The 23086-nt window shown below is 47.3% G+C and overlaps 1 protein-coding gene across 2 annotated transcripts in view; it reads right to left on the bottom strand.

Moving 5' to 3' along the window:
- Positions 1 to 23086, bottom strand: part of LOC144115618 (sarcosine dehydrogenase, mitochondrial-like) — a 104608-nt gene that overhangs the window by 23974 nt on the left and 57548 nt on the right. For both annotated transcript variants that reach the window (XM_077650038.1, XM_077650039.1), the window contains exon 17: positions 22065 to 22227. In XM_077650038.1, the coding sequence (XP_077506164.1) occupies positions 22065 to 22227 (163 nt within the window). The remainder of the gene's footprint in view (positions 1 to 22064; positions 22228 to 23086) is intronic.

Here is a 23086-nt window from a genome sequence, read left to right as displayed (position 1 = left end):
GCGCGGTTCAGGTGTCCAACGATATATGAGACAGATACTGCGCCATTTCCTTTCCCCCAAAACCAATTATTATTATTATGGCGAAAAAAGAAATCCAGAACCATGTATACTTTACGCCGGGTACTTCGGAACCACAAATCGGTTGGTTTTTGAGGCCCGACCGCGGCTGCTGCGTTTTTATGGAGGAAAAACGCTAAGGCGCCCGTGTGCTGTGCGATGTCAGTGCACGGTAAAGATCCCCAGGTGGTCGAAATTATTCCGGAGCCCTCGACCAGCGCACCTAATTCTTCCTTTCTTCTTTCACTCCCTCTTTTATCCCTTCCCTTACACCGCGGTTAAGGTGTCCGCCGATATGCGAGACAGATACTGCGCCATTTCCTTTCCCCCAAAACCAATTTTCATTTTCAGACGGAATACCTTCCATGGTCGCAGCAAAACACCAATAGCAACGCATTGCTATGTTAATACTGCAAACAGCATATGTGGTGTGTTTAAAAATTACGCATCGTGCTTTACCACTTTCTTAACTTAGCTTCAGAAGGCGAATTTGTGCACTACGTTCGATGGGTGAAATCAGCGTAACGGTTTCGAAATCAGCGTCCATTTTCGCTGGTCTTTCCCGCCTGGTATGGCTTTACTTTACGCGCCTCGTTGCAACAGGTATGCGATATTTTACTTGTTCTTTTACGAGAATTAAAACATGCCGATTTCCTCGACCGGAGTCATAGTGCCTGGTACGCTGACAGGCGTTTAGTTACCGCCATCGCACAACTTGCTGTAGACTCAGTTTTATGTGCCGAAGCTGTGCCTTGGATATGAGGACATGAACAGTACCAACTTTTACCAACAGCGATTCTTTAGCGTGCATCGACATCACACAGCACGCACAGCGTGCCTGCACTGCCCGCTTGTATATGCAGTCGGCGCGGCCGATCCCAGCACCACCATGCATGCAGTTGGCGCCGCAGGTAACTACAACCACGGCCGGTCTCGAGGGGAGCGCGCTTCTCTTACGGCCTTCGCAATGGGGTCTGTTTCCGCCTCCCGCCGCACCTCGGCGGGGTCGCCACTGCCCCACCGCTGCGACCGCCGTTCACGCGGCAAGAGAATAACGCGCGCTCGCTCCCAGTTCGGCCTGGGTCAGTGGTAACCGTCAAGCCTTTATATTTTACCTCTTTACGCAAGGGCTGCGTAGTCAGCCCCTTTGCCACGGGAGAAATTTGAAACAACGGATCAACGATTGCGCGCTCTCTCCTTTAGCCCGACTGTGTATGGTCGAACGTATTGCTTCGAGCACGGACGTCAACACGTTCTACCTTTATATTTGGCTAAAAAGCAAGGCTATCCAATTCGTCTTCCTGCAGGTTCTTTATGAGCGTGTAGAATGATATGCGGCATGTAATACTTGGATGGCAAGTTTCAAAGAGTAAAAGATTCTGCAGCGTACATATAGCTCCTGAAATTTCAAGCGCAGCTGCTTTAATTTTGCACAACAGCGGCGTTAGCAAGAATTCATGGTGCTCCCCAGGAAAACGCATCATGCCATTCGCGAAAGGAACGGGTATAGACGGAACCCAACCCTGCAGCCGCAGGAGCAGAGCACGTTGCACGCACGCGACGTCCAAGATCTCCTCTTGGAACAGCATTTTGAAGTTTGGCGCAAAAATTAAGTCCGTAGTTGACAGTAACTGCAAGCATTAACTAACTGCCAGCAAAGCAAAATTAGTTCGGAACTGCGTTCTGTCAATAAAATCGGCATTTACGAGCGAACAGGCTTATCTGAGAGGCGATGACTATAAAAGCTTTGCATATTATCCTGCATTTCTGTAGCCTCGTCATCGCTTTCGATAAAACTCCCGAGGGCACGAACTTTCCTCACGTCATTCAGGAAACAAAGTAGCACCCCCAAAAAAAGTTTTCAGCAACCTAACGGAGCTCCACTAAAACTCACAGCAATGCGCGTTATACCAGCTGGCTTAGCTTACAATATAAGGAAATAAAAATTAACATTTGCGATGCTTACATCTTAATAAAAGTCCCCGAATTTAAGAGAATAAAGCGCACTGGGAATTCAACTGCATAATCTGAGATCTTCCGCAAAGATATTTAAACCAAATTTTTTTAGGCAGCTTCAGGACACGCCGCAGGTTGAATATACGTGGACAACAAAAAAATGGCGCTCTTTATGGTAGCTGAAGTCGATCACTGGACATACATACTCTCTGAAATTGCAATACTCAGTACGCGTCAGTATCTGTGGCAGCATACGCAGCTTGTACTGCTTGGTTCTGTTACGTTCTGGTAGCGTTACTCAGGCCAGAATGACGACAAGGAAGCTTGCGTCCAGGTCGAAAATTGTTTATTGGGCGAACTCGTGTCCTCAAACAGGCGGCGCAGCGATAAAACAAAATTTAAAGGTGACAAGGAACTTGAAACATTAGAGGCCTAATGCGCTTACGACAATTTTGAACATGAAGAGAGACTTGTGCGCGGCTACAGTCATTCCAGAGAAATCTGGTGGCCTCTCGTTTTACAACAAAAGCCGAAAGGCCGCGTGCCATTGGCTTCGAGCACGGAACAATGCATTACAGTTCTTCTTGACACTTGCTCGCACATTAGTAATTAGCATTCTTTTGAGCTATCGATACAGGCCTCTCGTTCAAGGAAGTTGTGATGTATATGAGGATGAAATAAGTACATTCAGGACGTGCGAAAAGCGATATCGGCCAAATCGAGTACTATATACATCTCCCAGCAATCAGTTTATCTGACAGCTCAACGTTGGTGTACATGAGCCTGACTTTCAACTTCACAAGTATCGTCTCAAGCCACCAGCTACGGCGCTCTCGGATTTACGGCTCACGCGTCGTAGAGAATATTTTCCGCGATAAAGAACCTTTTTTTATGGAACGAGTGCGACACTTTCGTTCTCCAAGATTTCATTCTTTTCCCCTTAGCATTAACTTGTCATTTAATCACGGACCATGAGACATACGCGAGGAAGTGATCAGAGTATTTCCTTCTGTATTTAAAACCACAAATGCTCGACATAGTTCTTAGAAATGTGAGAGTGATTCCTTATTTTAAATGTTTTCATGGAGCAAAGTTTATGACGAAGAATCTGCGCACAAGTGGACTGTGTTGAAGATACGCAGCTTAAGCATCTGCATTTTGCTTTCTTTGATTTCGGTGCTGCGCCCACCATGAACCAACGGGCTACAGCGCGAAACCAGGCAAAAACCATTCGCCGCCCCAGATGCAGGCGTGGAGCCAGCGGTAGGGCCGTCGCGCCTCTAGCGGCGGCGGGCGGCGTAACTCTCGGAGATAATAATTGGTTTTTTTGGGGAAAGGAAATGGCGCAGTATCTGTCTCATATATCGTTGGACACCTGAACCGCGCCGTATGGGAAGGGATAAGGGAGGGAGTGAAAGCAGAAAGGAAGAAATAGGTGCCGTAGTGGAGGGCTCCGGATTAATTTCGACCACCTGGGGATCTTTAACGTGCACTGACATCGCACAGCACACGGGCGCCTTAGCGTTTTTCCTCCATAAAAACAGCGCCGCCGCGGTCGGGTTCGAACCCGGGAACTCCGGCTCAGTAGTCGAGCGCCCTAACCACTGAGCCACCGCGGCGGGTCAGAACTCCTGGAGAAAAACTCGCATTGCTTCCGCGGCGAATGCGAAGGCCGTATGAAAAAGCGCCCCCCCCCCCCCCCCCCCCCCTCTCTCGAGAGCGGCCGTGCTACAACCTCCATTAAATACAATATGAAGACGGGAGCGAAGACTTTCATTCGCTCGACCGTAATCTACACTGAATCGGCCAGCCGCATTCTGTGATAGGTGCGGTATCCGGCGCTGATCAGCACCGCACTGACTTTCTTCAGGCACCTGCGCTGTCGTCTAGAAACGCGATACTGAGCTCATCATCAGGGAGTGATGCAGCCAACCCCCCCCCCCCCCCCCCCCCCCCCCCCCACCAAAAAGAAAAAAACGCAAACGCAATTGACGTCGAGTCTGTAAAACCATTTCGAAACGAATGAAATGAAGATTTTGGGCGTCCGCTATCACCCAACTGTCCGCAATTTTGCGTGGCTGTTGGCGTGAAAACCGCGAATGCCATATCTAACGCGTATACCGACCGCGGAGCGCTCCTTTGCCGGGCGCCCGACACACCGCATGTCGCACGCCTCTGAATACTCCAGCCATACATATGCACCTGTCCACCGCTGAAATTAAACCACGCCGTGGTAAACGAAGTTTTCACGCAAACCCCACCAGTCGTTCCGGCCCCATGCGTCTGCGCCTGGTTCTGTGACGTTTCAAACAAGTCCATCGGCAGCCGCTTTATTCTCGGAAACCTGCCACTTCCGCCACAGAATGAGTTCGGTCTCAGGCTGGCGGGCAGTATGTCGCACATGCGACGGCAGGGCGAGGCCAGATAACCCGAGAAAAGCTCACTGCTCGCAGGAAATCACGCGCACGGAAGAAGGGAAAACCTATCGGGAGGGAGCATAACGTCAGCCATCCAGCCTTCGTCAGCCACCCACCGCTGAAGCAGAGTTACCTTCGACTAGCACAAAGATCAAAAATATGCCTACTGGTATACGTTCGCGTTTGGCCGGTCGGCGAAATCCGCCGCTGCCGAAATGCTGCGGCGCTCACACTTGCGCCCTCAGGTGCACCGATTCCTGTGACGCTGACATACAAGATGCTGAACCGCGAAGCGGCGAGCAAAACCTCGCGACAGCAGCGGTGGCCTGGTGGTTTTAGCATCATCCGCCTATGCAGGAGTTGCGGGTTTCGCTCCAGTGCCGCCGAGCAACCCATCGGTGATACGATGGTTACAAGCTTAGGCCTCGACCGGTGGCTAGCCATCCCTAGGGCGAGATGCTTGGAACACCCTGCGACACGCCGCCCTTTAGCCAAGCCACCCTTATGCCATTAAAATTCATCACCACCACCATCAATCGGTTCAGTACATACCAATCGGTGTTTCCGTACGGTCTTCCGCCGGAACGCTGGGCGCAGCGCCAGATTTGGCTTGCATATGACGTCCAACTTCCTAGTGCGAATGTGCCATACGAATATTCATTCATCTGCACACTCATCAACTCAGCTCCGCGCGCGAAGACACCAAGTGACGGCGTGCACGACGGCTTCGCCGAGGCACGGCCATCGCACGGCCAAATGCCACAGAGCAGCCAGTCCTTGGCGTCTTTGTTTCTCACTGACGCTCTGTTAGCTCTGTTCAGGAGCCGCGCAGAACACGAGGGGGGCTATAGCTTCTCACGGCACTCGACGCGACAAAACCAACGACACACAGCGGGCGACACATGACACCGGCCTGTCACAAGGCTCCGAACAGGCACCAGGACACGCCGAACAACGCTCGTAAGTCAGCCGCGGAAACCTTCCCGGAATGCGAGCAAAAAAGACGCGCCTTTCGGGAGGGATTAAAAAAAAGTGCCAAGACACACGAACGCCCCCGCGACCGAGAGACGGACGAAGAGCGGCTTTCCTGCCGCGCGCGAAAGAAGAAGAAAAAAGCGTCTCAAGGCCCGCCGGGTCGTCCCCGCGCGGGAAGGGAAAAGGAGCGGCGAAATGCGCGAGGTCGTGAGAGAGATCGATCCGGATGCCTCGTCGCAGCTCTGCCACCCACGCCGGGCGGCGGCACCCAGCAGACGCAGCGCGTCAAAGATTACCCGCGGCCACTTCCCACCCCGCGGTCCCCCTCCTCCTCCTCCTCTCGCGGCGGCCACTGTGTTTACATTGGCGCGAAACTCGAGTCGTGTGCGAAAGTCATTATCCCACGCCACTTGTGGCGGGGCGGAGCTTGCCAACGCCACTGCTCGAGCTCCGGCCCCGCACACTCCTTGGGTCTATAGCCACCATACCTCGGGTGCACTGCACGACGCAACGCGTTGGGTGGGAACCGAAATAACTGAAAACACGTGCAAAACGGCCCCTTCTTCCCTGCCCCTGGTGATTACACCCAGATTCGTGTATCTGCAGCCACTGCGACTTCTGCACGTCTGGCTTCCCCCATCCTACACGCCTCTAGAGCAACCAGCACCCGGACGACGTTCGGTGCAGGAGCCACAGCAACAGGCGTCGGAAAGTGGCCGATTCGGGCTTGGGCGGCATTTCCCTGAAACCAGCATTTCATGTAACATGAACCAATAGGTTTTATTTGGGTTGATCTCGTAAAGTTGGAAATTGTATTCTTTTTGGTCGCCAAAATCGGGTGCATTTTTTTCCTAGTTAATTCCTAGTTAAGGAGGTCCCAGTACAGTCGCTGACCTTGGGACCTCCTTCTGTGTGCATTTATCCAGGCTGTATTTCCTTCTTGCATAAATAAACATTATTCTGATTCTGAATTAATTACAGTACAGCCCCGTGATAGCGAAACCGTATGCAGTCAACATGCAGATACAGTGATGAAACACCAGGGTCCCGATCAAGTTCTCTCTCTCTCTCTCTCTCACACACACACACACACACACACACACACACACACACACACACACACACACACACACACACACACACACACACACACACACGCACACACACGCGCGCGCGCGATACGATGCATATACAAATATATATATAAACAAATATATGTTATCTTTTTTCTCTGTTAAGAGTGTAGATGGATACAGTGAAAAATGGGGTAAAGCAATGAAAAAATCTCACCAGATAAAAAGGATATGGACTTCTCATGCATCACAACTGTCAACCATTTGAAAGCCATCCATGAACTAGCGGATTTTAGAGCACTTACCATTAATAGCACTAAAGCTAAGGCCACGTTATATCAAGCAAAAAATAAGAACGCCAAAATTAATGGTGACCTCGTCACTGGTACTTCGAAAATCGAACTTGTTCCCTGCACGAAGAGCCTTGGAGTTATATTTCATGAACACTTAACATGGAATAATCATGTCGAATTCATTTCCAAAAAAATTGCGAGTTGTTGCGAGAGAAGCGTAATCTCATTAGATTACACTTTTTTCTGCCACAACCCACTAAAGTGCTAACATACAATTCGCTATTTTTATCTATTAACTATTGCCACCTGATATGGGGCAGTACCACCACAACTAACATCACCAAGCTGTTACTATTGCAAACGAAGGCTGTTCGTGCAACTGTTAACACACCGCACCTAGCTCACACAGAACCACTTTTTAGCAGCGTTCGCATGACCACCATGAGCGCCATTTACAATGATTTACTACTTAAGCGATACCTAGGATGCAAAAATCAGGGCAACAATTTGACTGAAGAGATATCTAACCTCACAAGAAATACTAACGTTTACGACACAAGGAATAATGAAACAATGGTATGCTCCGAAAACCCGAACGAACTACGGGAGCCAGTCACTAAGCTATAGACTACCATCATTACTCAACTAACTTGATGATGTTAATATGATTTGTTAGTTTTCATCACTTGTATCTTTATGTGGAAAAACTTGTATGTTGTTTGCTCTGTACAAGATTATTTTTTATACCATTTTTGATGAACTGTGTTATGTTTCCTATTCCTACTTCATATTACTCGGTTGATTTTAATCATGTCTTATCTTTATAATGTGTGTTAATCGTAAGTGTTACCTTTATAACGTGTGTTAATTGTTGCAATGCCAAATCGTTTTATTGACAGACTTGTACAAATTCAGTAGCCTGTGCTTAGAGGGAACATTGGCCTTGTCAAGCCCCGATTCTTCGACTTTTTGTCCTGACATGGTATGCATGATGTCAAGTAAAATCTCTGTCTGTCGTCAAACAACTCCTTCCTGCATTTTGAAGCCCGGCCTTTTCGCCAGTGGGAATGCCCGTGACACTGAAAATGTCGGCGCGTGAGGTACTGAGACTGGAACTGGCTCCTGAAAGCTTGAAATGCCATGCAGTTTTGAAGAACTCGTGTAATGTGACAGTGAGACTCCGATGGCTGGCCCGCAAACAAGTGGCAAAACATAGTATGACATCTTGGTGCCATAAGGTGCTGCCGCTGAAGTAAGAATCTACAATAATGTGAAAGTAATGGCCCTTAAAACAGGAGAAACTGAAACGCTCGGCTTGCTTGCGCAGGTGGCTTGTTCTTCAAACCAAAAAACACAGGGACACCTAATTCTATTAAGTGTTGGCAATGCAATAGCATATTCGAAGCTGCTGATGCCTTTGCCGGAAGTGACTGGTGGGGGCTTGTGAGACCCCAGTTGCTTTTCCCGCACACCCCTTACCACATGCCACGGTTGACAGGTGGAGGCTTCAAACAGACGAAGCTGGTCTGGTGACATCACATACCTCCAGCCAACAGGATTTCTATGTTCCGGTGACGTCACCGATGACGTAACTGCCCGTCAGCCAATCGGGATTTTTCTGGGCAATGCCTGACGGCCACTGCCCGCTTTTTGCTCCAGTGAGGCTACTATGCTATCGCATAAAATGAAATCTGTGCATCTTGTAATGATCCATGACTCTGAATGCAAAAGGAAGTTCCCTAGTGGTATGAATTTACTGATACAGTGAAGTTCTCTAGCAGTTCGGACGATCTCACCATATCGAGGTTCTGCTTTGTTAAAATTAACTTCCAAGCCACTGAAGATATACGCGAAAAGTTTCAATCAGAACGTCGCAGAACACCAAGAGGAACAGCAAATCGGACATTTTCAGAAAATGAGCTTTTGAGGAAATGAAAGGTGCAGTAACTGTCTCACTTTTCGATGAACACTTCAACCAAGCTGTGAAGGAAGGGAGGAAGGTGGGAATGAAAGAAGAACCAGAGGAACAGGTGCCGTGGTGGACGTACGGCTTACCAGCAGGTGATCTTTAGCATGCAATGACATCACGCAGCACACTGGCGCCTTTTGCGTAAAACAATGCTTAAGGAAACAGGGTTCGCAAAAATATTGAAGAACATCAATTTCTTGTTTTAATGTGTGCGATTAGACACTCCTGCCTCTTTCTAAACAAGAACCAATGACTATTTTGTCCATGGGTGACGTTTTCCTACCCGAAGTTAACCTTTTTCAAAACCAGGTGGTGGCTGCCATGCCCCTTTTTTATCTATTTGTGACATAGCTTTTTGATGGTAACCATGGCAAAACATAATATTTCTATGTTTAGCAGGATGCTCGCTGTCTGGCAAGAAGAGATAGATATTCATTGCAGTGAAAAGCAGCATTGAGCAACACTGGAGTAGGGCATGGGTGCTTAAGTCTCGCTTAAAACAAATTGTTCCGATTAAACTTCCTGAAATAAATGCCACTGAATGTGCAAACTAAAACCTTTTATATTTTTACTAGGACCACCTCACTATGTGATTGATGGCTGAATATGCCGCAGAAAGCAACTTTTCTCAACTTTGGAATTTCTTTTCTGACACTACTTACGCTCATTTCAACCTCATTTCAAGTCTTACGTATGAAAGCATAACGGCTTTTAGTCACATAAAAAAATAACAGCTAATGCTCTAAAATTTTATAGTCATGCATAAAATATTTTGTTAATTTTTTTTGTTCGACTAGGTTTTGCTAGCGTTTGCAAATATAAGATGGCAGCCACGGCAAGAAAAAAAAAGTTTTGCCCCAAAACAAACTGGAATATTGTTTGTTGTAGCATCGCAATAAACGATGATTTTTTTTTTTTAAAGAAATCGAAGATACTCGAGCGCAAAGCCTGGGCCAGTCTGGACCCAGCATTGAGTACGTTCTTACACTGCCAAACGAATGTCAACAAAGCCACAGAAAGCCTAAAAGTGAATTTTACTACAGTCGGCTACAACCCAAGAACGAAGCAGCAAATGCCTCTCCATAGGATGAACTGCGACGTCATGACAATCGGTCAAAGCCGTTCGCTGGTTGGCCTTCTTTTAGGTGCATTTGCCACTTCATTCCTGGAAGTGTACAAAGTTGTCTGCAATGTGCCTTTACACGGCATTCCCACAGGCGATGGCGCAGTGACGTCACTTTCCCCACAAAAGTGTGAAGGTTGTGCTAAGCCAGCACTGCCCCCAATAAGCGCTGGCTGTGGTGCTTATCCAAACACCGAACAGCGTGTTCTCTGGTTCCAGCTAGAACACTTTTTTTTGTCATAGTACAACCTGGACCATGAGCACACGGTGGAGGCCAGCATGTTGTGCTTGCCTGAGATCTGCATATGCCTCCACACAGCCACAGCAAACGCTGGCGTTCTGTTCACTGCAGACGATGTCAAGATGTGAAGCGACACGTCTGAGGCCAACGGAGACGTTACTGTGCTCTACAATAATAACGCAGTAGAATTGAAGCATTTTTCATAAATCTGATCTGAGTGACCGACGAGGAAAACAGCCTGCACATACAACTGCGAGGGATACAACACGAAGTGTGGCGTGTGAATTCCATTCCTCAGCGTAGAGCGAAAAATAAAGGAGCCCCCATTAACAAACTTCCATCAGTTTATAAAAATGATGAAGTATTGATCCAACAGGAAACTTCGCATAGGCGAACAAGAAAGGATATAAATTTCTTGCATGCCCCACTTCAACTGTTGGAACGGCAACGGGCTGACTGCTTAGAGATATTTATACTTTGAGGTAATTTCCCAGTATTTATACAAAGCCATTTAAGGCAATGAAGGCAGGAATAAATCGATGCAGCAGTAATGAAGCAATCTTGAGGCGCTTCTATCAGCCTCCCGACCACCGTACAGACATGTGCGGCACAGGCCGTCCCACACTGCGCCAAAGGGCAACACCGGCATGTTTACAAGGCACTGCTTGCATTCTTACTGGAAACTTGCGTCTTGTAAGCATGTACGAGTGCATTCATGCATAAAGACCATCTGCATGCTTAGCAGACGTTGCAGACGGCGCCATGCGCTTAACATGGCCCTCCACAACCTAGAGGTGATGCGACTAGGTGTCCAAGAGTGCCGTGAAGCACACGGGCACTGAGAGCGAGGTACCCGCTCTTCATTCATTATTTGCTTTATTGCGCAAAATTTTCACCATCGCAAGTGAGCCTCCTTGTAGCCTGTACATAAATAACATATATATGTATAGCACGTTTCCAGGAAGCACCACTTATCTCTCTTAGTGCCTCATCTTTATGGCGAATTTCCGAGCGATTGGACAATGCCACTAAAGCGCTAACCGCATGAGACGATAATTCGTGGCGACACGCCGCGCGATGAGCTGAGGTCCACCGAAGCACTGTCACTCAGTACGTGGCTCACATTCTGGGTTTGCAGCAGGGACTCCGGAACTTTTTTTTGAGCGGGGTGCAAGATTTAGAGTTTGTTTTGTTAATTATTCATGCTTTATTTACATATTAAATCATGTATTTTTGTTTATATTTTTCTTTTTTTGCATCCTTCAAAGGTGTATTTGTTAATCCACATAAAACTTGAAATGAAATGGGAAGCTTTATAAAGATGCACACACAAGGCGTGAAAAACTGCATTAAATAGTTTGCACTAGTCTGTTTCAATTCTGCTAATCATGCTCATGAGCAGGGGTCGGTCAATCAATTTCTTCTGTTTTGACACGATTAGCTTAGGTTACTCGATCAAACGAAATGGTTTATGAATGGCTATGAAGCCAACAAGCTCAGCCCCACTGTGCTTTACAGTAATAACGTAGTAGAATTAAAGCATTTTTCATAAATCTGATCTGAGTGCGAGCGGTTGAGGTATGGTGGAGGGGAGGGTGCTTCCACCTTTGGAGAAATGTTGGGGAGGATTCACCTCCGCCACCCCTGTACTGGGGTCTCTGGATTGCAGAAAATTTCACCCATCGCCAAGAAGTGGCTCACAAAGCTGGCCAATACAGTGAAAGCTCGTTAATTCCAACCTCGATAATTCGAATTTTCGGATAATTCGAACTACACTACTTGGTCCAGCCAAGCTCCATAGATATCTGTGCATAAAAAAGCCCGTTAATTCTAAAGCGAGTCGGTTCCACTACGGATAATTCGAACTACGCGCCGCCGCGTCTGGGCGGCTTGGCACACAGCAGGTGGCCAAAAAAAAAAAAGCACCTCCGCATAGTTGGAGGCTGTGCACGTCCTAAATGGGGACAGAAGATGGAACCAGATAAAACCGTGGAAGAGTGGGTAAAGCCTAAATGGCGCCATCACCGGTGCGGTGGCCGGCAGCGCCGGAGGGTAGGGGTTGGCGGCCACGGTGGTGGCTGCCTACCCTCATTTCCGCGCAGCCTCCGAAACTCGCAACTAGATACTCATTAATTCGAGCCCTGTTAATTCGGAAATATGGATAAACACTGTCGGTGCGGTCCTAGCTAATGCCCGTGAAAGGCTATGCCTTTGGACGGGCGCTACAAATTACGTGCGAAAAACTTTTTTTTTTTTCTGCGAGTGTCGTTCATCCTTCCACCCATCAGTCGCCAACGAAAGCACGCGGTCAGCCGCGATCATGATGCTGGCTTTTAGCATCGCCCGGCGGTCAGCCGCTGGCCAGAAGCGGGCAATGTGGGATGTCAGCGCGGACCAATCAGGGCGCGACCGTGTCTGACTTCTGCCCACTTCTACAACATGGCCGCGCCTGCCGAAGCGGCCTCTCGCTTCACCATGAACTCGCCGTTGCCACTACACTGTGCCTCATATTCACGGCAAACAAAAGTCACACGAAGCTTTTGCTTTGTCTGAAGATGCCCGCAGCACAAAATTTTAGCGATGAAACGTGCCAGATTTTCAGAATGCTTCTGGATTTTCAAGCTTAGCCACTATGCGCCGGTTGAAGTCAGGAAGCGCGGGAGGTTCGAACAGGTTAACTATTTTGGTTCAGAAAGGGGTCACAAAGAATAATTCGACCTCTTTGTCGTCACTGAATAAATAATAGCTTAACTGTAAATGCACAGCTGTTCTTTCCAGCATTTTACTTAGCATATGGAATCATGCCGTTTCTAGATCCTGGCAGCAGCGGTCTGGCAGCAGCTGCCCGTTTTCCGCCGCTTGTGGTTCTGCACGGCGGCGGTGCATCAACGTTCCGGCCGCGCCGCTGAAATTCCGCAGCGCATGTTCGCTCCATGTGGGTCGCCCTTAAGGCGAACGTACTGAAAACGAGGCTTTGCACAACCGGACAAGTGCTGGCACTCTGCAAAGTTCGCTTCTCCCCCTTGCTAGAGCTAACTTCAAAAGGTAAACACACCGTGATGTTATCGCTGCGCAGCATCTTGGTGCACTGCCAAGAAATGCATTGTGGACTATGACGGTGGGAAACAGAGGAAAGCGTTAACGACTGGCACTTTTTTTTTAAATTCTTAGGCAAAAATCGGGGGTGGGTGGGTTCATTATGCGAGTGGGTTCGTTATGCGAGTATATATGGTGCATATGCCATAATACAAATGGTTCTTGTCAGTTTTCTCAAGGCCATTCGATAATTTGAACATCGAATAATTAAAGCTTTTTTCCCGGTCCCGTGAAGTTCGAATTAACGAGCTTTTACTGTAGGAGATTGGTTCATGGTTTATGGGGGTTTAACGTTCCAAAGCGACTCAGGTTATGAGAGACGCCGTAGTGAAGGGCTCCGGAAATTTCGACCACCTGGGGTTCTTTAACGAGCACTGACATCGCAGAGCACACGGGCCTCTAGCCTCCATCGAAATTCCACCGCCGCGGCCGGGATCGAACCCACATCTTTCGGGCCAGCAGCCGAGCGCCATAACCACTCAGCCTTTTACTGTAGAAGAATCTATCCGAACTATTTTGCATGCGAAGTTAGTTTTTCTAGCGTGGTTTCAGTGAAGAAGCTGCTGACGCTTGCTTCGCTATCATTCATCTAAATCAGTTCAGTGAAAACCTGCATGGTAGGAGCTGTGGAACAGAAAAGGGTGTTGTAGGGTACGTCTCTCACTTGTCACAAGATTCAGCACCTCAGAAATGCAGCTAGGCGCCACTGTGCAGTGCAGTAGCGCAGGTCTAATTGTATGATAACGAGAGGTGACTGAACACTGAAGCGGCCGCAATTGAGCCATACGCCGCTCTGGCACCAAGTCTTGCTGTGGGTGTATGAGCAGCAGCGCTAGGCGATGGCCATAGTCATTGAACGACACATTGCGAATCGTCCACACACAGAAAAGATGAGCTGATGGCCACGCAATGATGGATGAATGGACAGATGGATGGATGGAGGTGGATGGATGGACGGAAGGACGTTAGGAGTGTCCCCTTTGAAACGGGTGGTGACAGGTTGCAACACTCACAAAAGAGTACTCTTTCTTTGTAGCATGTCATGTTGTTGACGGAGGTGTTTGCAAAGATCAACACATCTATAGCTGGCTACAGCTCAGGAACGAAGCGCAAATGCCTCGCAAAAGAGCCCCTGCAGCCAATGGCGTCGACCGATTCTCATCTTTGACCGAGCTCCTTGGGCTGACGAGCCTGAAATTGCAGGTGGTGGAATATGAATGGGGAATAACCATGGACAGGTTAGTCGGATTAACCGTGGCATCATGAAAATTGGTCGACGCCATTGGTCAGACGGCTTCCTTTGAGAGGCTTTGCTGCTTCAGTCTTGAGTTGTATCCGACTATAGGGCTGTGCAGTCCACTATGGAAGGGAACCCCAAAGCACGAGGCCACTGTTCCCATAGACCGATCTATGAGCAGCTCTCCAAGGAGACAGTCAAGGTTTCGATGCCAGCAAAATGCAAAAACGACTTTTCGCTGCACGTCACTGGAGACACCAAACTTTTGTTCTGCTTGTGTGCACTGATGTGCCAGACGTTAGTTGACATGAACGCCAACGTGCAATTTCCCTTCAGTGGGTAAATAATTTATTAAAGAATTTCTTATGTCATGTAATTTCAGATTTTGTTCAAGTAGCCAGATAGTGACTATGACATTACAAGTAAAGTTGAGATCATGCAAGGCACGCAAGAACTGTATTATAATCACTGCGTCGTCATTTTATTCCCTCCAACCCACAAGCTAGCCTGCTCCAGGAGCCGGAATGACAGCAAGTAAACGAACAGCTATTATACTGCAGCTTTTGTATGCCTCACGTGACTCAAACCTACTTGTGACATCATTCTGTGACTTGTGGTGATCCCTGTTTACTAATCATACACACCATCGAAAATTCGGTGTGTTAACCCCTTTGAGGAGCCACAGAACTGATCCAGAGTGTGACTCATAGCTAAAAGTGGACCATCAACAATTAAAAAGCTATTGATCACACACACAAGGCACATCACGCACAAAAAAATAAAAGACTGATTTCTTAACAAAAATTCTACGCTACACCAGGTGGGGGGGAAAGGTGCTTTCACCATTTTACACCTTATTAAACCTGCTTCTAGTTGTGAACACCATGACTTCTTTGTTACTCACGAGCAGTCTTGTGTCAGATGCTAAAACACAACACACCCAGATGTCACCTATCGTGCCTTTCTGTGTGGCTGGCATGATGATTCAGTTTTGTCACATTGCTGGCATAGCCCGAAAGAAAACCTTTGAGACGACATACACACCTTTCTTGACTGTGCAGTGCTTAAATATATACACCGATAAAAAAAGTGCTAATCTTCACTGCACCTTTAAAAAAGAGCTTTGAGAGGTGGCAGAGAATATAAGGTAGTGGTTTGATGTGCACAAAAGATGGGATACTACCTAACTTTTGGAGACAAAGCCAGCGGTTAAACCCACTTTGGCCATTTGAGCCTCAACCGTACATTGACCATTCCTTGTGTTGGCATTAAGTGGAGCACTCCTCTGGCAGAAATGTGCTCGTTTGTACGGGAGTATTCTAAAACAGAATACGCTCACCATCTCCAAGTTTTCACCGAAGGTTCTGTGGACAAGGTCAGTGGAGCTAGCGCAGCGGCATTTGATTTGATATTCCATCTTTAAATACTGCTTGCTCTGTCTGCCTCACTCTAGCTGTGTACTCCACAATGGCTAAAAGCACTGCCATTGAAACGGCATTATGGAAGCTGCGATCTTGTTCGGCTCGCTTGTTATCATCCTGACGGATTCACAATCTGCCCTTCAAAGGTTCTAGTGTGGTTTCCTGTCTGTTAGCTCTCTGCGCCTGTTGCAGAACCTGCTCAGCAAAAGTTTCCCCATATGTTTCCAATAGGTACCCTCGCACAAGAGAGTCCTGGCCAACGAGGTGGCAGACAGCCTCACCTATAAAGTTCTGTCTGGGAATCCACCGAGAAAAGTCCTCAAAATGCCAAGAGATTTTTCAAAGAAATGGTGCTCAGCCATTCGAGATCCCCGTGCTGTCCACCCAACCAGCAATTTGTTACCATGGGACTAGAGAGACCTCACGCCACTTTGCTACACTGCATTCACACGGTTTCTGCTCGTTACCCCAGCGTAGATGCATAAGACAGGCGTGGTATCGTCCCCACTGTGTTCTTCGTATGGTGTGTGATTACCTTAGGCGCTGCCCAGATTACAATGTGGAGAGCTGTGTCCTACTCACTTCGCTCAAGAGGGCGGGAGTGCCATATGGTTCCCATTAAGACATTATTTACCTGTGTGGAAACCAGACATTTAGGAAATAGGCTTCCCACTTTCTTCTAAAATTCCTTCACAACTCTGATCTGGATTCTAGATAATAAAAGCAGCAGTTGATTACTATTGTCGGTGACTGTGTGCATGGCAACGTATATCTGCCAAGTCATAGACTGCAGATCTATCCGGGTCACAGAACATATATCGCCTTAAATTCCCGTGCTTGCTTAGCACCTAAACGTTGCTACACTGGAGCAATTGCTGGCAGAATAATCGCAAGGCTAATCTCACCAATTGCTAACCACAACCTCAACTCAACTCGGTGGGATATTTCTGAGCTAACGCTTTTAATCTGTGAACCGTTAGCTATGTCTGAATAATTGCTCTTCAGCATTCCAGGCTTTTCCTTGTACAGAAAAGATAAACGGCTTGATAGAAAAAGACGTACTTCAATTAGAGCTAAATAAAGAAAGATTTTGCTCAATATTCAATGTTTCAAATAAAATACTATATCAATGCACCACCAAAGAGGACTTTTGGAGTGAAGCTATTCGGACTGTGCAACACCTGAAGAGGGAGCAGCAAACAGATGTGGCAGCGCCATGAACAGCTGCATCCATGCTCTCAAGGGTGCTTGCCTACAGACCGCCGCTGGCTGTTAAGTCGTATGTGTCAAAAGGCGCACGATGGCAGCAAGCATTACTGGTGTTCGAAGCGTCAACTGCACTGGCTTTTTTGTGATGTCAGCACATATAAAGGAACAAAGCTATGTGCAAGTAAGCACATTTTCGACGAGTCAAAAGAGAGCCCAAGCTTGCACAGCGCGGTAAAGCGATGGCGCCTGCGGCATATGAGTGTGATTGTGTTAAAGTGCACTCTCTTATACTTCAAATTTTTAAGTATTTTTTTAATGTAGAGCTACTTCAGTCAACATAAGTGCTAGCACTCAATGAATGCTATGTGTATTACAGGGTTCGTATAAAAAGTATCGGGAACAATTTTTTCCTGACGTCATTGTACATCGCAGCACGCTCGCACCGCGCATGTGCAGTGGGGGCGGATGTGATCTGCAAGATGCCCCAAGCGCCAGTCATCTGTGAGCGTTTGTTCAGGCTAGATCATGTTTTTAGTGGACCCCTGTCGAGTGACTGGGTGCAAGCGCAAAATGCAGCGAGCAATTGAACAGCGGTACACCATCAAATTTTGAGTTGGACTTGAGAAATCAGGCACGGAGATGTTGAGCATGATTCGCCAAGTGTTCAAGGATGGAAGCATGTTACAAACTGTAGTTTTTAAGTGGCACAAGCTCTTCAAAGATGGCCAAGAGAGCGTGGAGGACGAGCCCCGCGCTGGACGGCCGTCGACGTCAAGACCGACGACAACATGCAATGTGTGCATGAAGTGCTGAATTCAGACCGTCATTTAAGCGTGCGAATGGTTGCAGATGAAACAGGCGTTGATAAGATGACAGTGCACAGCACTATCACTGAAAATTTGGCAATGCGAAAGATATGCGCTAAACCCATCCCAAAGGTATTGACGGGGGAGTAAAAGCAGAGGCAAGTGTCTGCTTGCGAAGACCTTCTGCAACATGTTGAAGAAGACCCCGGCTTTCTGGAAAACGTAATCATGGGAGACGAAACTTGGATATTTGAATACGACCCAGAAACAAACCGGCAAAGTTCCCAGTGGCACACTCCGGCATCACCTCATCCAAAAAAGGCTCGAATGAACAAATCCAGAGTGAAAGCCTTGCTCATCTTTTTCTTTGACGCAAAGGGGGTGGTCCACTATGAATTCGTACCTGAGGGACAGACAGTGAATGGTGCTTTTTACCTATAAGTGCTAAGAAGACTGAAGAGATGGGTCAACCGGGTGAGGCCAGCCATCGCCGGACATGGAAATTGAAAATTGCATCACGACAATGCAACCCGCCACACCTGCACAAAGGTCAGCGACTACCTGATGAGAAACGGCATTGCAACGATTCCCCAACCCCCTTAAAGTCCCGATTAGGCACCAGCAGGATATTTCCTATTTCCAAAAGTGAAATCCTCCCTCAAAGGACATTACTGTGGGACCTCAAGTGCCGTGAAAGAAGCACGAGTGCCCTTAAGGACCCTCCAGAATCCACCTTCCGGGGAGCCTTCGAGTCATGGAAAAGCCGTTGGCAAAAGTGTGTCGATGCTCAAGGGATGTACTTTGAAGACTTTCTAGGCATTGTACCGATATCTGTAATAATTATGTTTTTCCAAAGCTTTTCCCCATACTTTTTATACAGACCCTGTGTCTTGAAGATTAATCACTTGGGAAGAGTACGATGTGTGCAGACACAAAACAAAAGGCGTCGTACTGCTGAAGCAAGACTAGTAAACAGCTGCCTGAAAATAAGACGCACTGTATCTAACAAGGAGTGACTAAATGGCAGTTTAGCTGCAGCTACTCGCGATGCTTACTCTTTAACTATACTGTCGTGTAGTCTGTGTGATCCTTTGATTAGTGTCCTCAATAGCGTCTAGTTCTCGGGCACCTGACGCGACTGCAGCGATGTACTTAGTTCATCAAAACCTCTCAGAGATTGCACTTGATATAAACAAAGGCTGAAGTGAGTGGCTTCATTTATGTGAGATGTACTGCGCATTTCTTATGGTTGTGTATATCTTGCCCTTGTGTTCTGTACAGCATTTGGCAGCTAAAAAAATATAAAAAAAGAAGGAACTTTTCAAGTTCCTAAAGGACTCAGGACTGAGTTCAAGGTTATAAACTTTCAGCGTGTGCCCTGTGTACCCTGTTAGTAATGGCCTGTGGGTACATGAAAAGTGATATCCCTTTCTATGTCTCCCTCCGTTCCCCTTCCCACATGTACAGCAGCATACTGGGCGTCGACTAGTTAACCTCCCTGCCTTTCCATTCACCTATCTCTCTCTCTTGGTGGCTATGAGTAGCTGAAGGAATTCATATTGCTCCTTCAGGTAGAATATAGAAGACGCTACTACTTGCTTCCCCTCAAGAGCAAGATCTCCTGTTTGCCATGGATGTACTCTCCAAAGGCACCGCTTTGCGGTTCACTGCATCGATGCTTTGTACACTACTTGTTGAAGGTCCTGCTTCTATAAGACCCACTGAAGCACCGCATAGTGCCATTAAACCATCACGGAATGCTCGCGCACAACCACTTCAACAGAAGTGTGGCATTCGGCACACACACACAGATCTGATACCTCTGCTCCTCTTTTCAGCTCCTCCTCATCCTCCACCTTCAACGGTAGCTGCTCCCTCAGTGCGTCAGAACCTCCTCCGTCCACGCTAGCCACCCTCTGGGTTCTTCCCATGGCAGTCACCTTCCAGGCTCTCCCTCCTCTCCCCTACAGGTGGAGAGGAGGATTCATCTCTCTCCACTTCGCCAGTGGAGGCTTCAGAGGACACCGTTGACGGACAGTTTGCTAAGGCTATGCATTAAAAGAGGTCAGCAATTAAAGCCCAAGAACTTTGGAGACTGTGGACATTCACTATGTGCTATGCGCAATGCACACACTACTTTGCTGCTGGATGGGTAGTGCTCAAGGCAACTTTGCTCGGGACCGCACTGCTGCGCCCCAGTCTTTCTGGATGCTCCCAATAGGTTGCAATTATTTGGGGCTGACAGGAGACCCAATTCCCGATTTTCTAAAAGAATCAGTCTATGAATCTCCATTCTGCTTCTTTGAGACTGTTTAGTTATTGCATTCTCAGGCTGCTTGCAGAATCTGTTGTTTTTTTTTACAGCAATGAAAGCAAAGGGGCAGATAGCTGTGTGACATGTCTGTCCTCTGCCCACTAGTCGTAACAGCAGCCTTCACAGTAAAAAGGTCTCAAGTGTAACTTGCCTGAACCTGCTAGTTGTGCATGCATCCAATAAGGCGTGGGCTGACCTTAGCCCCGCCAAAATACATACTGCAGTTCAGATAGGGTGCCAAAGTTGCTAGGGTGCTTCTTTTTCAATGCGTTGGGAAAAAATTTGCCAGTCAGTTCATCTGAAGCCTTCGGTTGGCAGGTGACAAAGTGGAGAGAATTAAATCTCCCTTTCCACTTTCAGGTGAGAGGAAAAGTTGGAGGGAAGAAAATGAGAGGGTGGGAAGCAATGGGTGGCAGGCGGGGGAGAGTGGAGATGGGGGCAATATGTGGCACATGTGATTGCTGGATTGGATCCGAAGAATGGAGGGGGGTACATGGCATGCCACACGGCAAAATTGGTGGACTGGATCACGCCACCCGCTCGCATGGTCTAAACCTGTCAGCGACAGTAGCTGCTCCGTCCAGGACGAACACTAATGCTAACGCATATACTGCCGCATCAATTGCATCGATTGTCTATAATATTTTTCTGAAAGTGCTTGATGGGGCTAGCATGCTTCCACAGGCGAAACACAGCCAAACAACATAATAAACCGAACACAACACAATAGGCAGACATCTACCAGACAGCACATGTATCATTAACATATCGCATTTTAAGAGAAGGTTAAAAGATACTACATATTGGTACAGAAGTAGCGGCGAGAATCTACAATCAAGACAACCATGCAAGAACCTTCAGCACATACAGGATTTTCCAGTGTAGGCAGAAAAACTTGACAATTAAGTAGGACCTACCTTACATTTAGTAAATTTGATGATTATGGATTTTAATGGCGCAAGGGCATTTGTGGCCAAAGAGCGCCACGGCACAAGGTGTTTTCGACTTCTCAGGGTGGGGTCGAAGACCCATTTCCCAAGCATTTCACTCTAAAGAAGCCGAGCACCAGGCTGGGGAAAGCTTGTACCCATTTTATCACCGGTGGGTACCCGGCGGCACTGGGGATCGAACCCCGCAACTCCCGCATGCGAGGCGGATGCTCAAGCACTTGGCCGCCGCTGCAGTATATTTAGTAAATTTACCTACGGGCTAAGACATCCTACGCATCAGCGATGACTTCGAAACCGAAGAGGAGGAACAAGGAGGAAGAAAGAAGAAGAAGAAAAAAAAACTACTGTACGCCCATGTACTGTTTCCCCTTTTCATCCTTATCAAAATATATTTAATTTATTTTGCAACACATTAGCAGTACGGGCGAAGTCTTTTTCTATCGACCTCATCCTACAATATGTACGTAACTGCTTGGTGGACTTGTCAGCCTTTCCTTGTGGGATGCCTACTCGTAACATTCTGTTGTGGGTGCTGCTGCAAGGTAATGTTTGCTTTCAACAGACTCACAGAGTAGACAATTCATAGAACAGATGCTAAATAAATGAAAGGCAATCATACTTCCAAGAATGTCTTTTACCTTAAAGATTGTAGATCATGCAGTGGCAGCAGGCGGCTATTCTCACTGTTTGCCCTCTTAAAACACAAAAATAGATTTCATGTCTTTTCTTCAGCATTATGTGCCACGGTAGCAGCAAAGCAAAATTATGGGCCTTTATGCATTCCCAGCAACTGTCGACACCTGTATAGACTGCAGCTAGAGCCTTTTACATTCTCACATCACCTCTTTCTCCCAACGTCCCTAACAGTGTTAAACCAAACAAAAAGGGAATCATGCAACAGAAAGCCATGCTCATCTCAGCACTTGCCTTTCTCCATGCTCAGTGAGTCTATGGCTCGGTACCCAGCATTGACCAGACCAAAGGCTTTGCCTGCTTGAATGATGGCTGTATACACCGGAACACATGACACCGATGGAATGTGCAGCTCCCATCCCATTTCGCCCACAAATGTCAGACGCAGTGCTCGAACCTGGAAAGAGCAATAGGAAAGGTGATGTAGCAAATGCAACCAGGCCATCTACAAAGCTGTAACAATAATATGCAAAAAAAATGTTTAGCAAAGAACTGCTAACAATCCTGTAAAAGAAAAGAAAACCCTACTTTGAAATCTTTCAGGCTTAATGTTACAAACAGAAGAAACTTGATGCTTCACCGCCTGAACAGGTGAAGTGCTCGGAGGTTTTTGGAGCTTCTTTAAGAAGGACACTACATGCATCTAGTTGAAACAGACTGCTTTTGTCACCCTTGCTTCTGCCTACTTGAAATGTCCTTCCACTTTGCATTGGTAGCCTTGGCTGAGTGACAAGCCCTCGTTGGATGACCGAACTTGCCGCAGACATTAGATACAATTGGCATGCTGACATGCAGTTGCGTAATGAAGCTCTCCACAGCCACATAAAGGGGCACAGACACAAAGTTTTTGGGTATCCCTTTTTTTTGCCTTGAAAAATACATACGTGTCTAGTAACAGTAAAAATGAGCTCAAAATGCCAGAGCGCAGTGTGAATAACTGTTTACAAAAGATTTTGAGCCAGCAGTTTCAGCCTCAGTTGGTGCCAGCATTGAAGTGCACACTGATGTCATGGTCGACTGGCTAACCTGAACTACCATATTTCTGATGACGTCTGCATCGCCAGCAAGGACTGGTTGTCCTATTGAACCGCTGCAGTGATGTGATTGGCTGAGGTCACTTTGGAGCAGCCAAAAACTGCCTTCCTTTTGGCGCACAAAGCTGAGTGTTTGGCACAAATATATACCATATTTTCTTGTGTATCAGTCGCGCTTTTAAAAATTTTTTTCTTATGTACGACTCATATACAATGAAAAAT

This window comes from Amblyomma americanum, chromosome 1, assembly GCF_052857255.1.
Source record: "Amblyomma americanum isolate KBUSLIRL-KWMA chromosome 1, ASM5285725v1, whole genome shotgun sequence".
Taxonomy (NCBI): Eukaryota; Metazoa; Arthropoda; class Arachnida; order Ixodida; family Ixodidae; genus Amblyomma; species Amblyomma americanum.
This window is presented reverse-complemented; position numbering and strand designations above follow the sequence as displayed.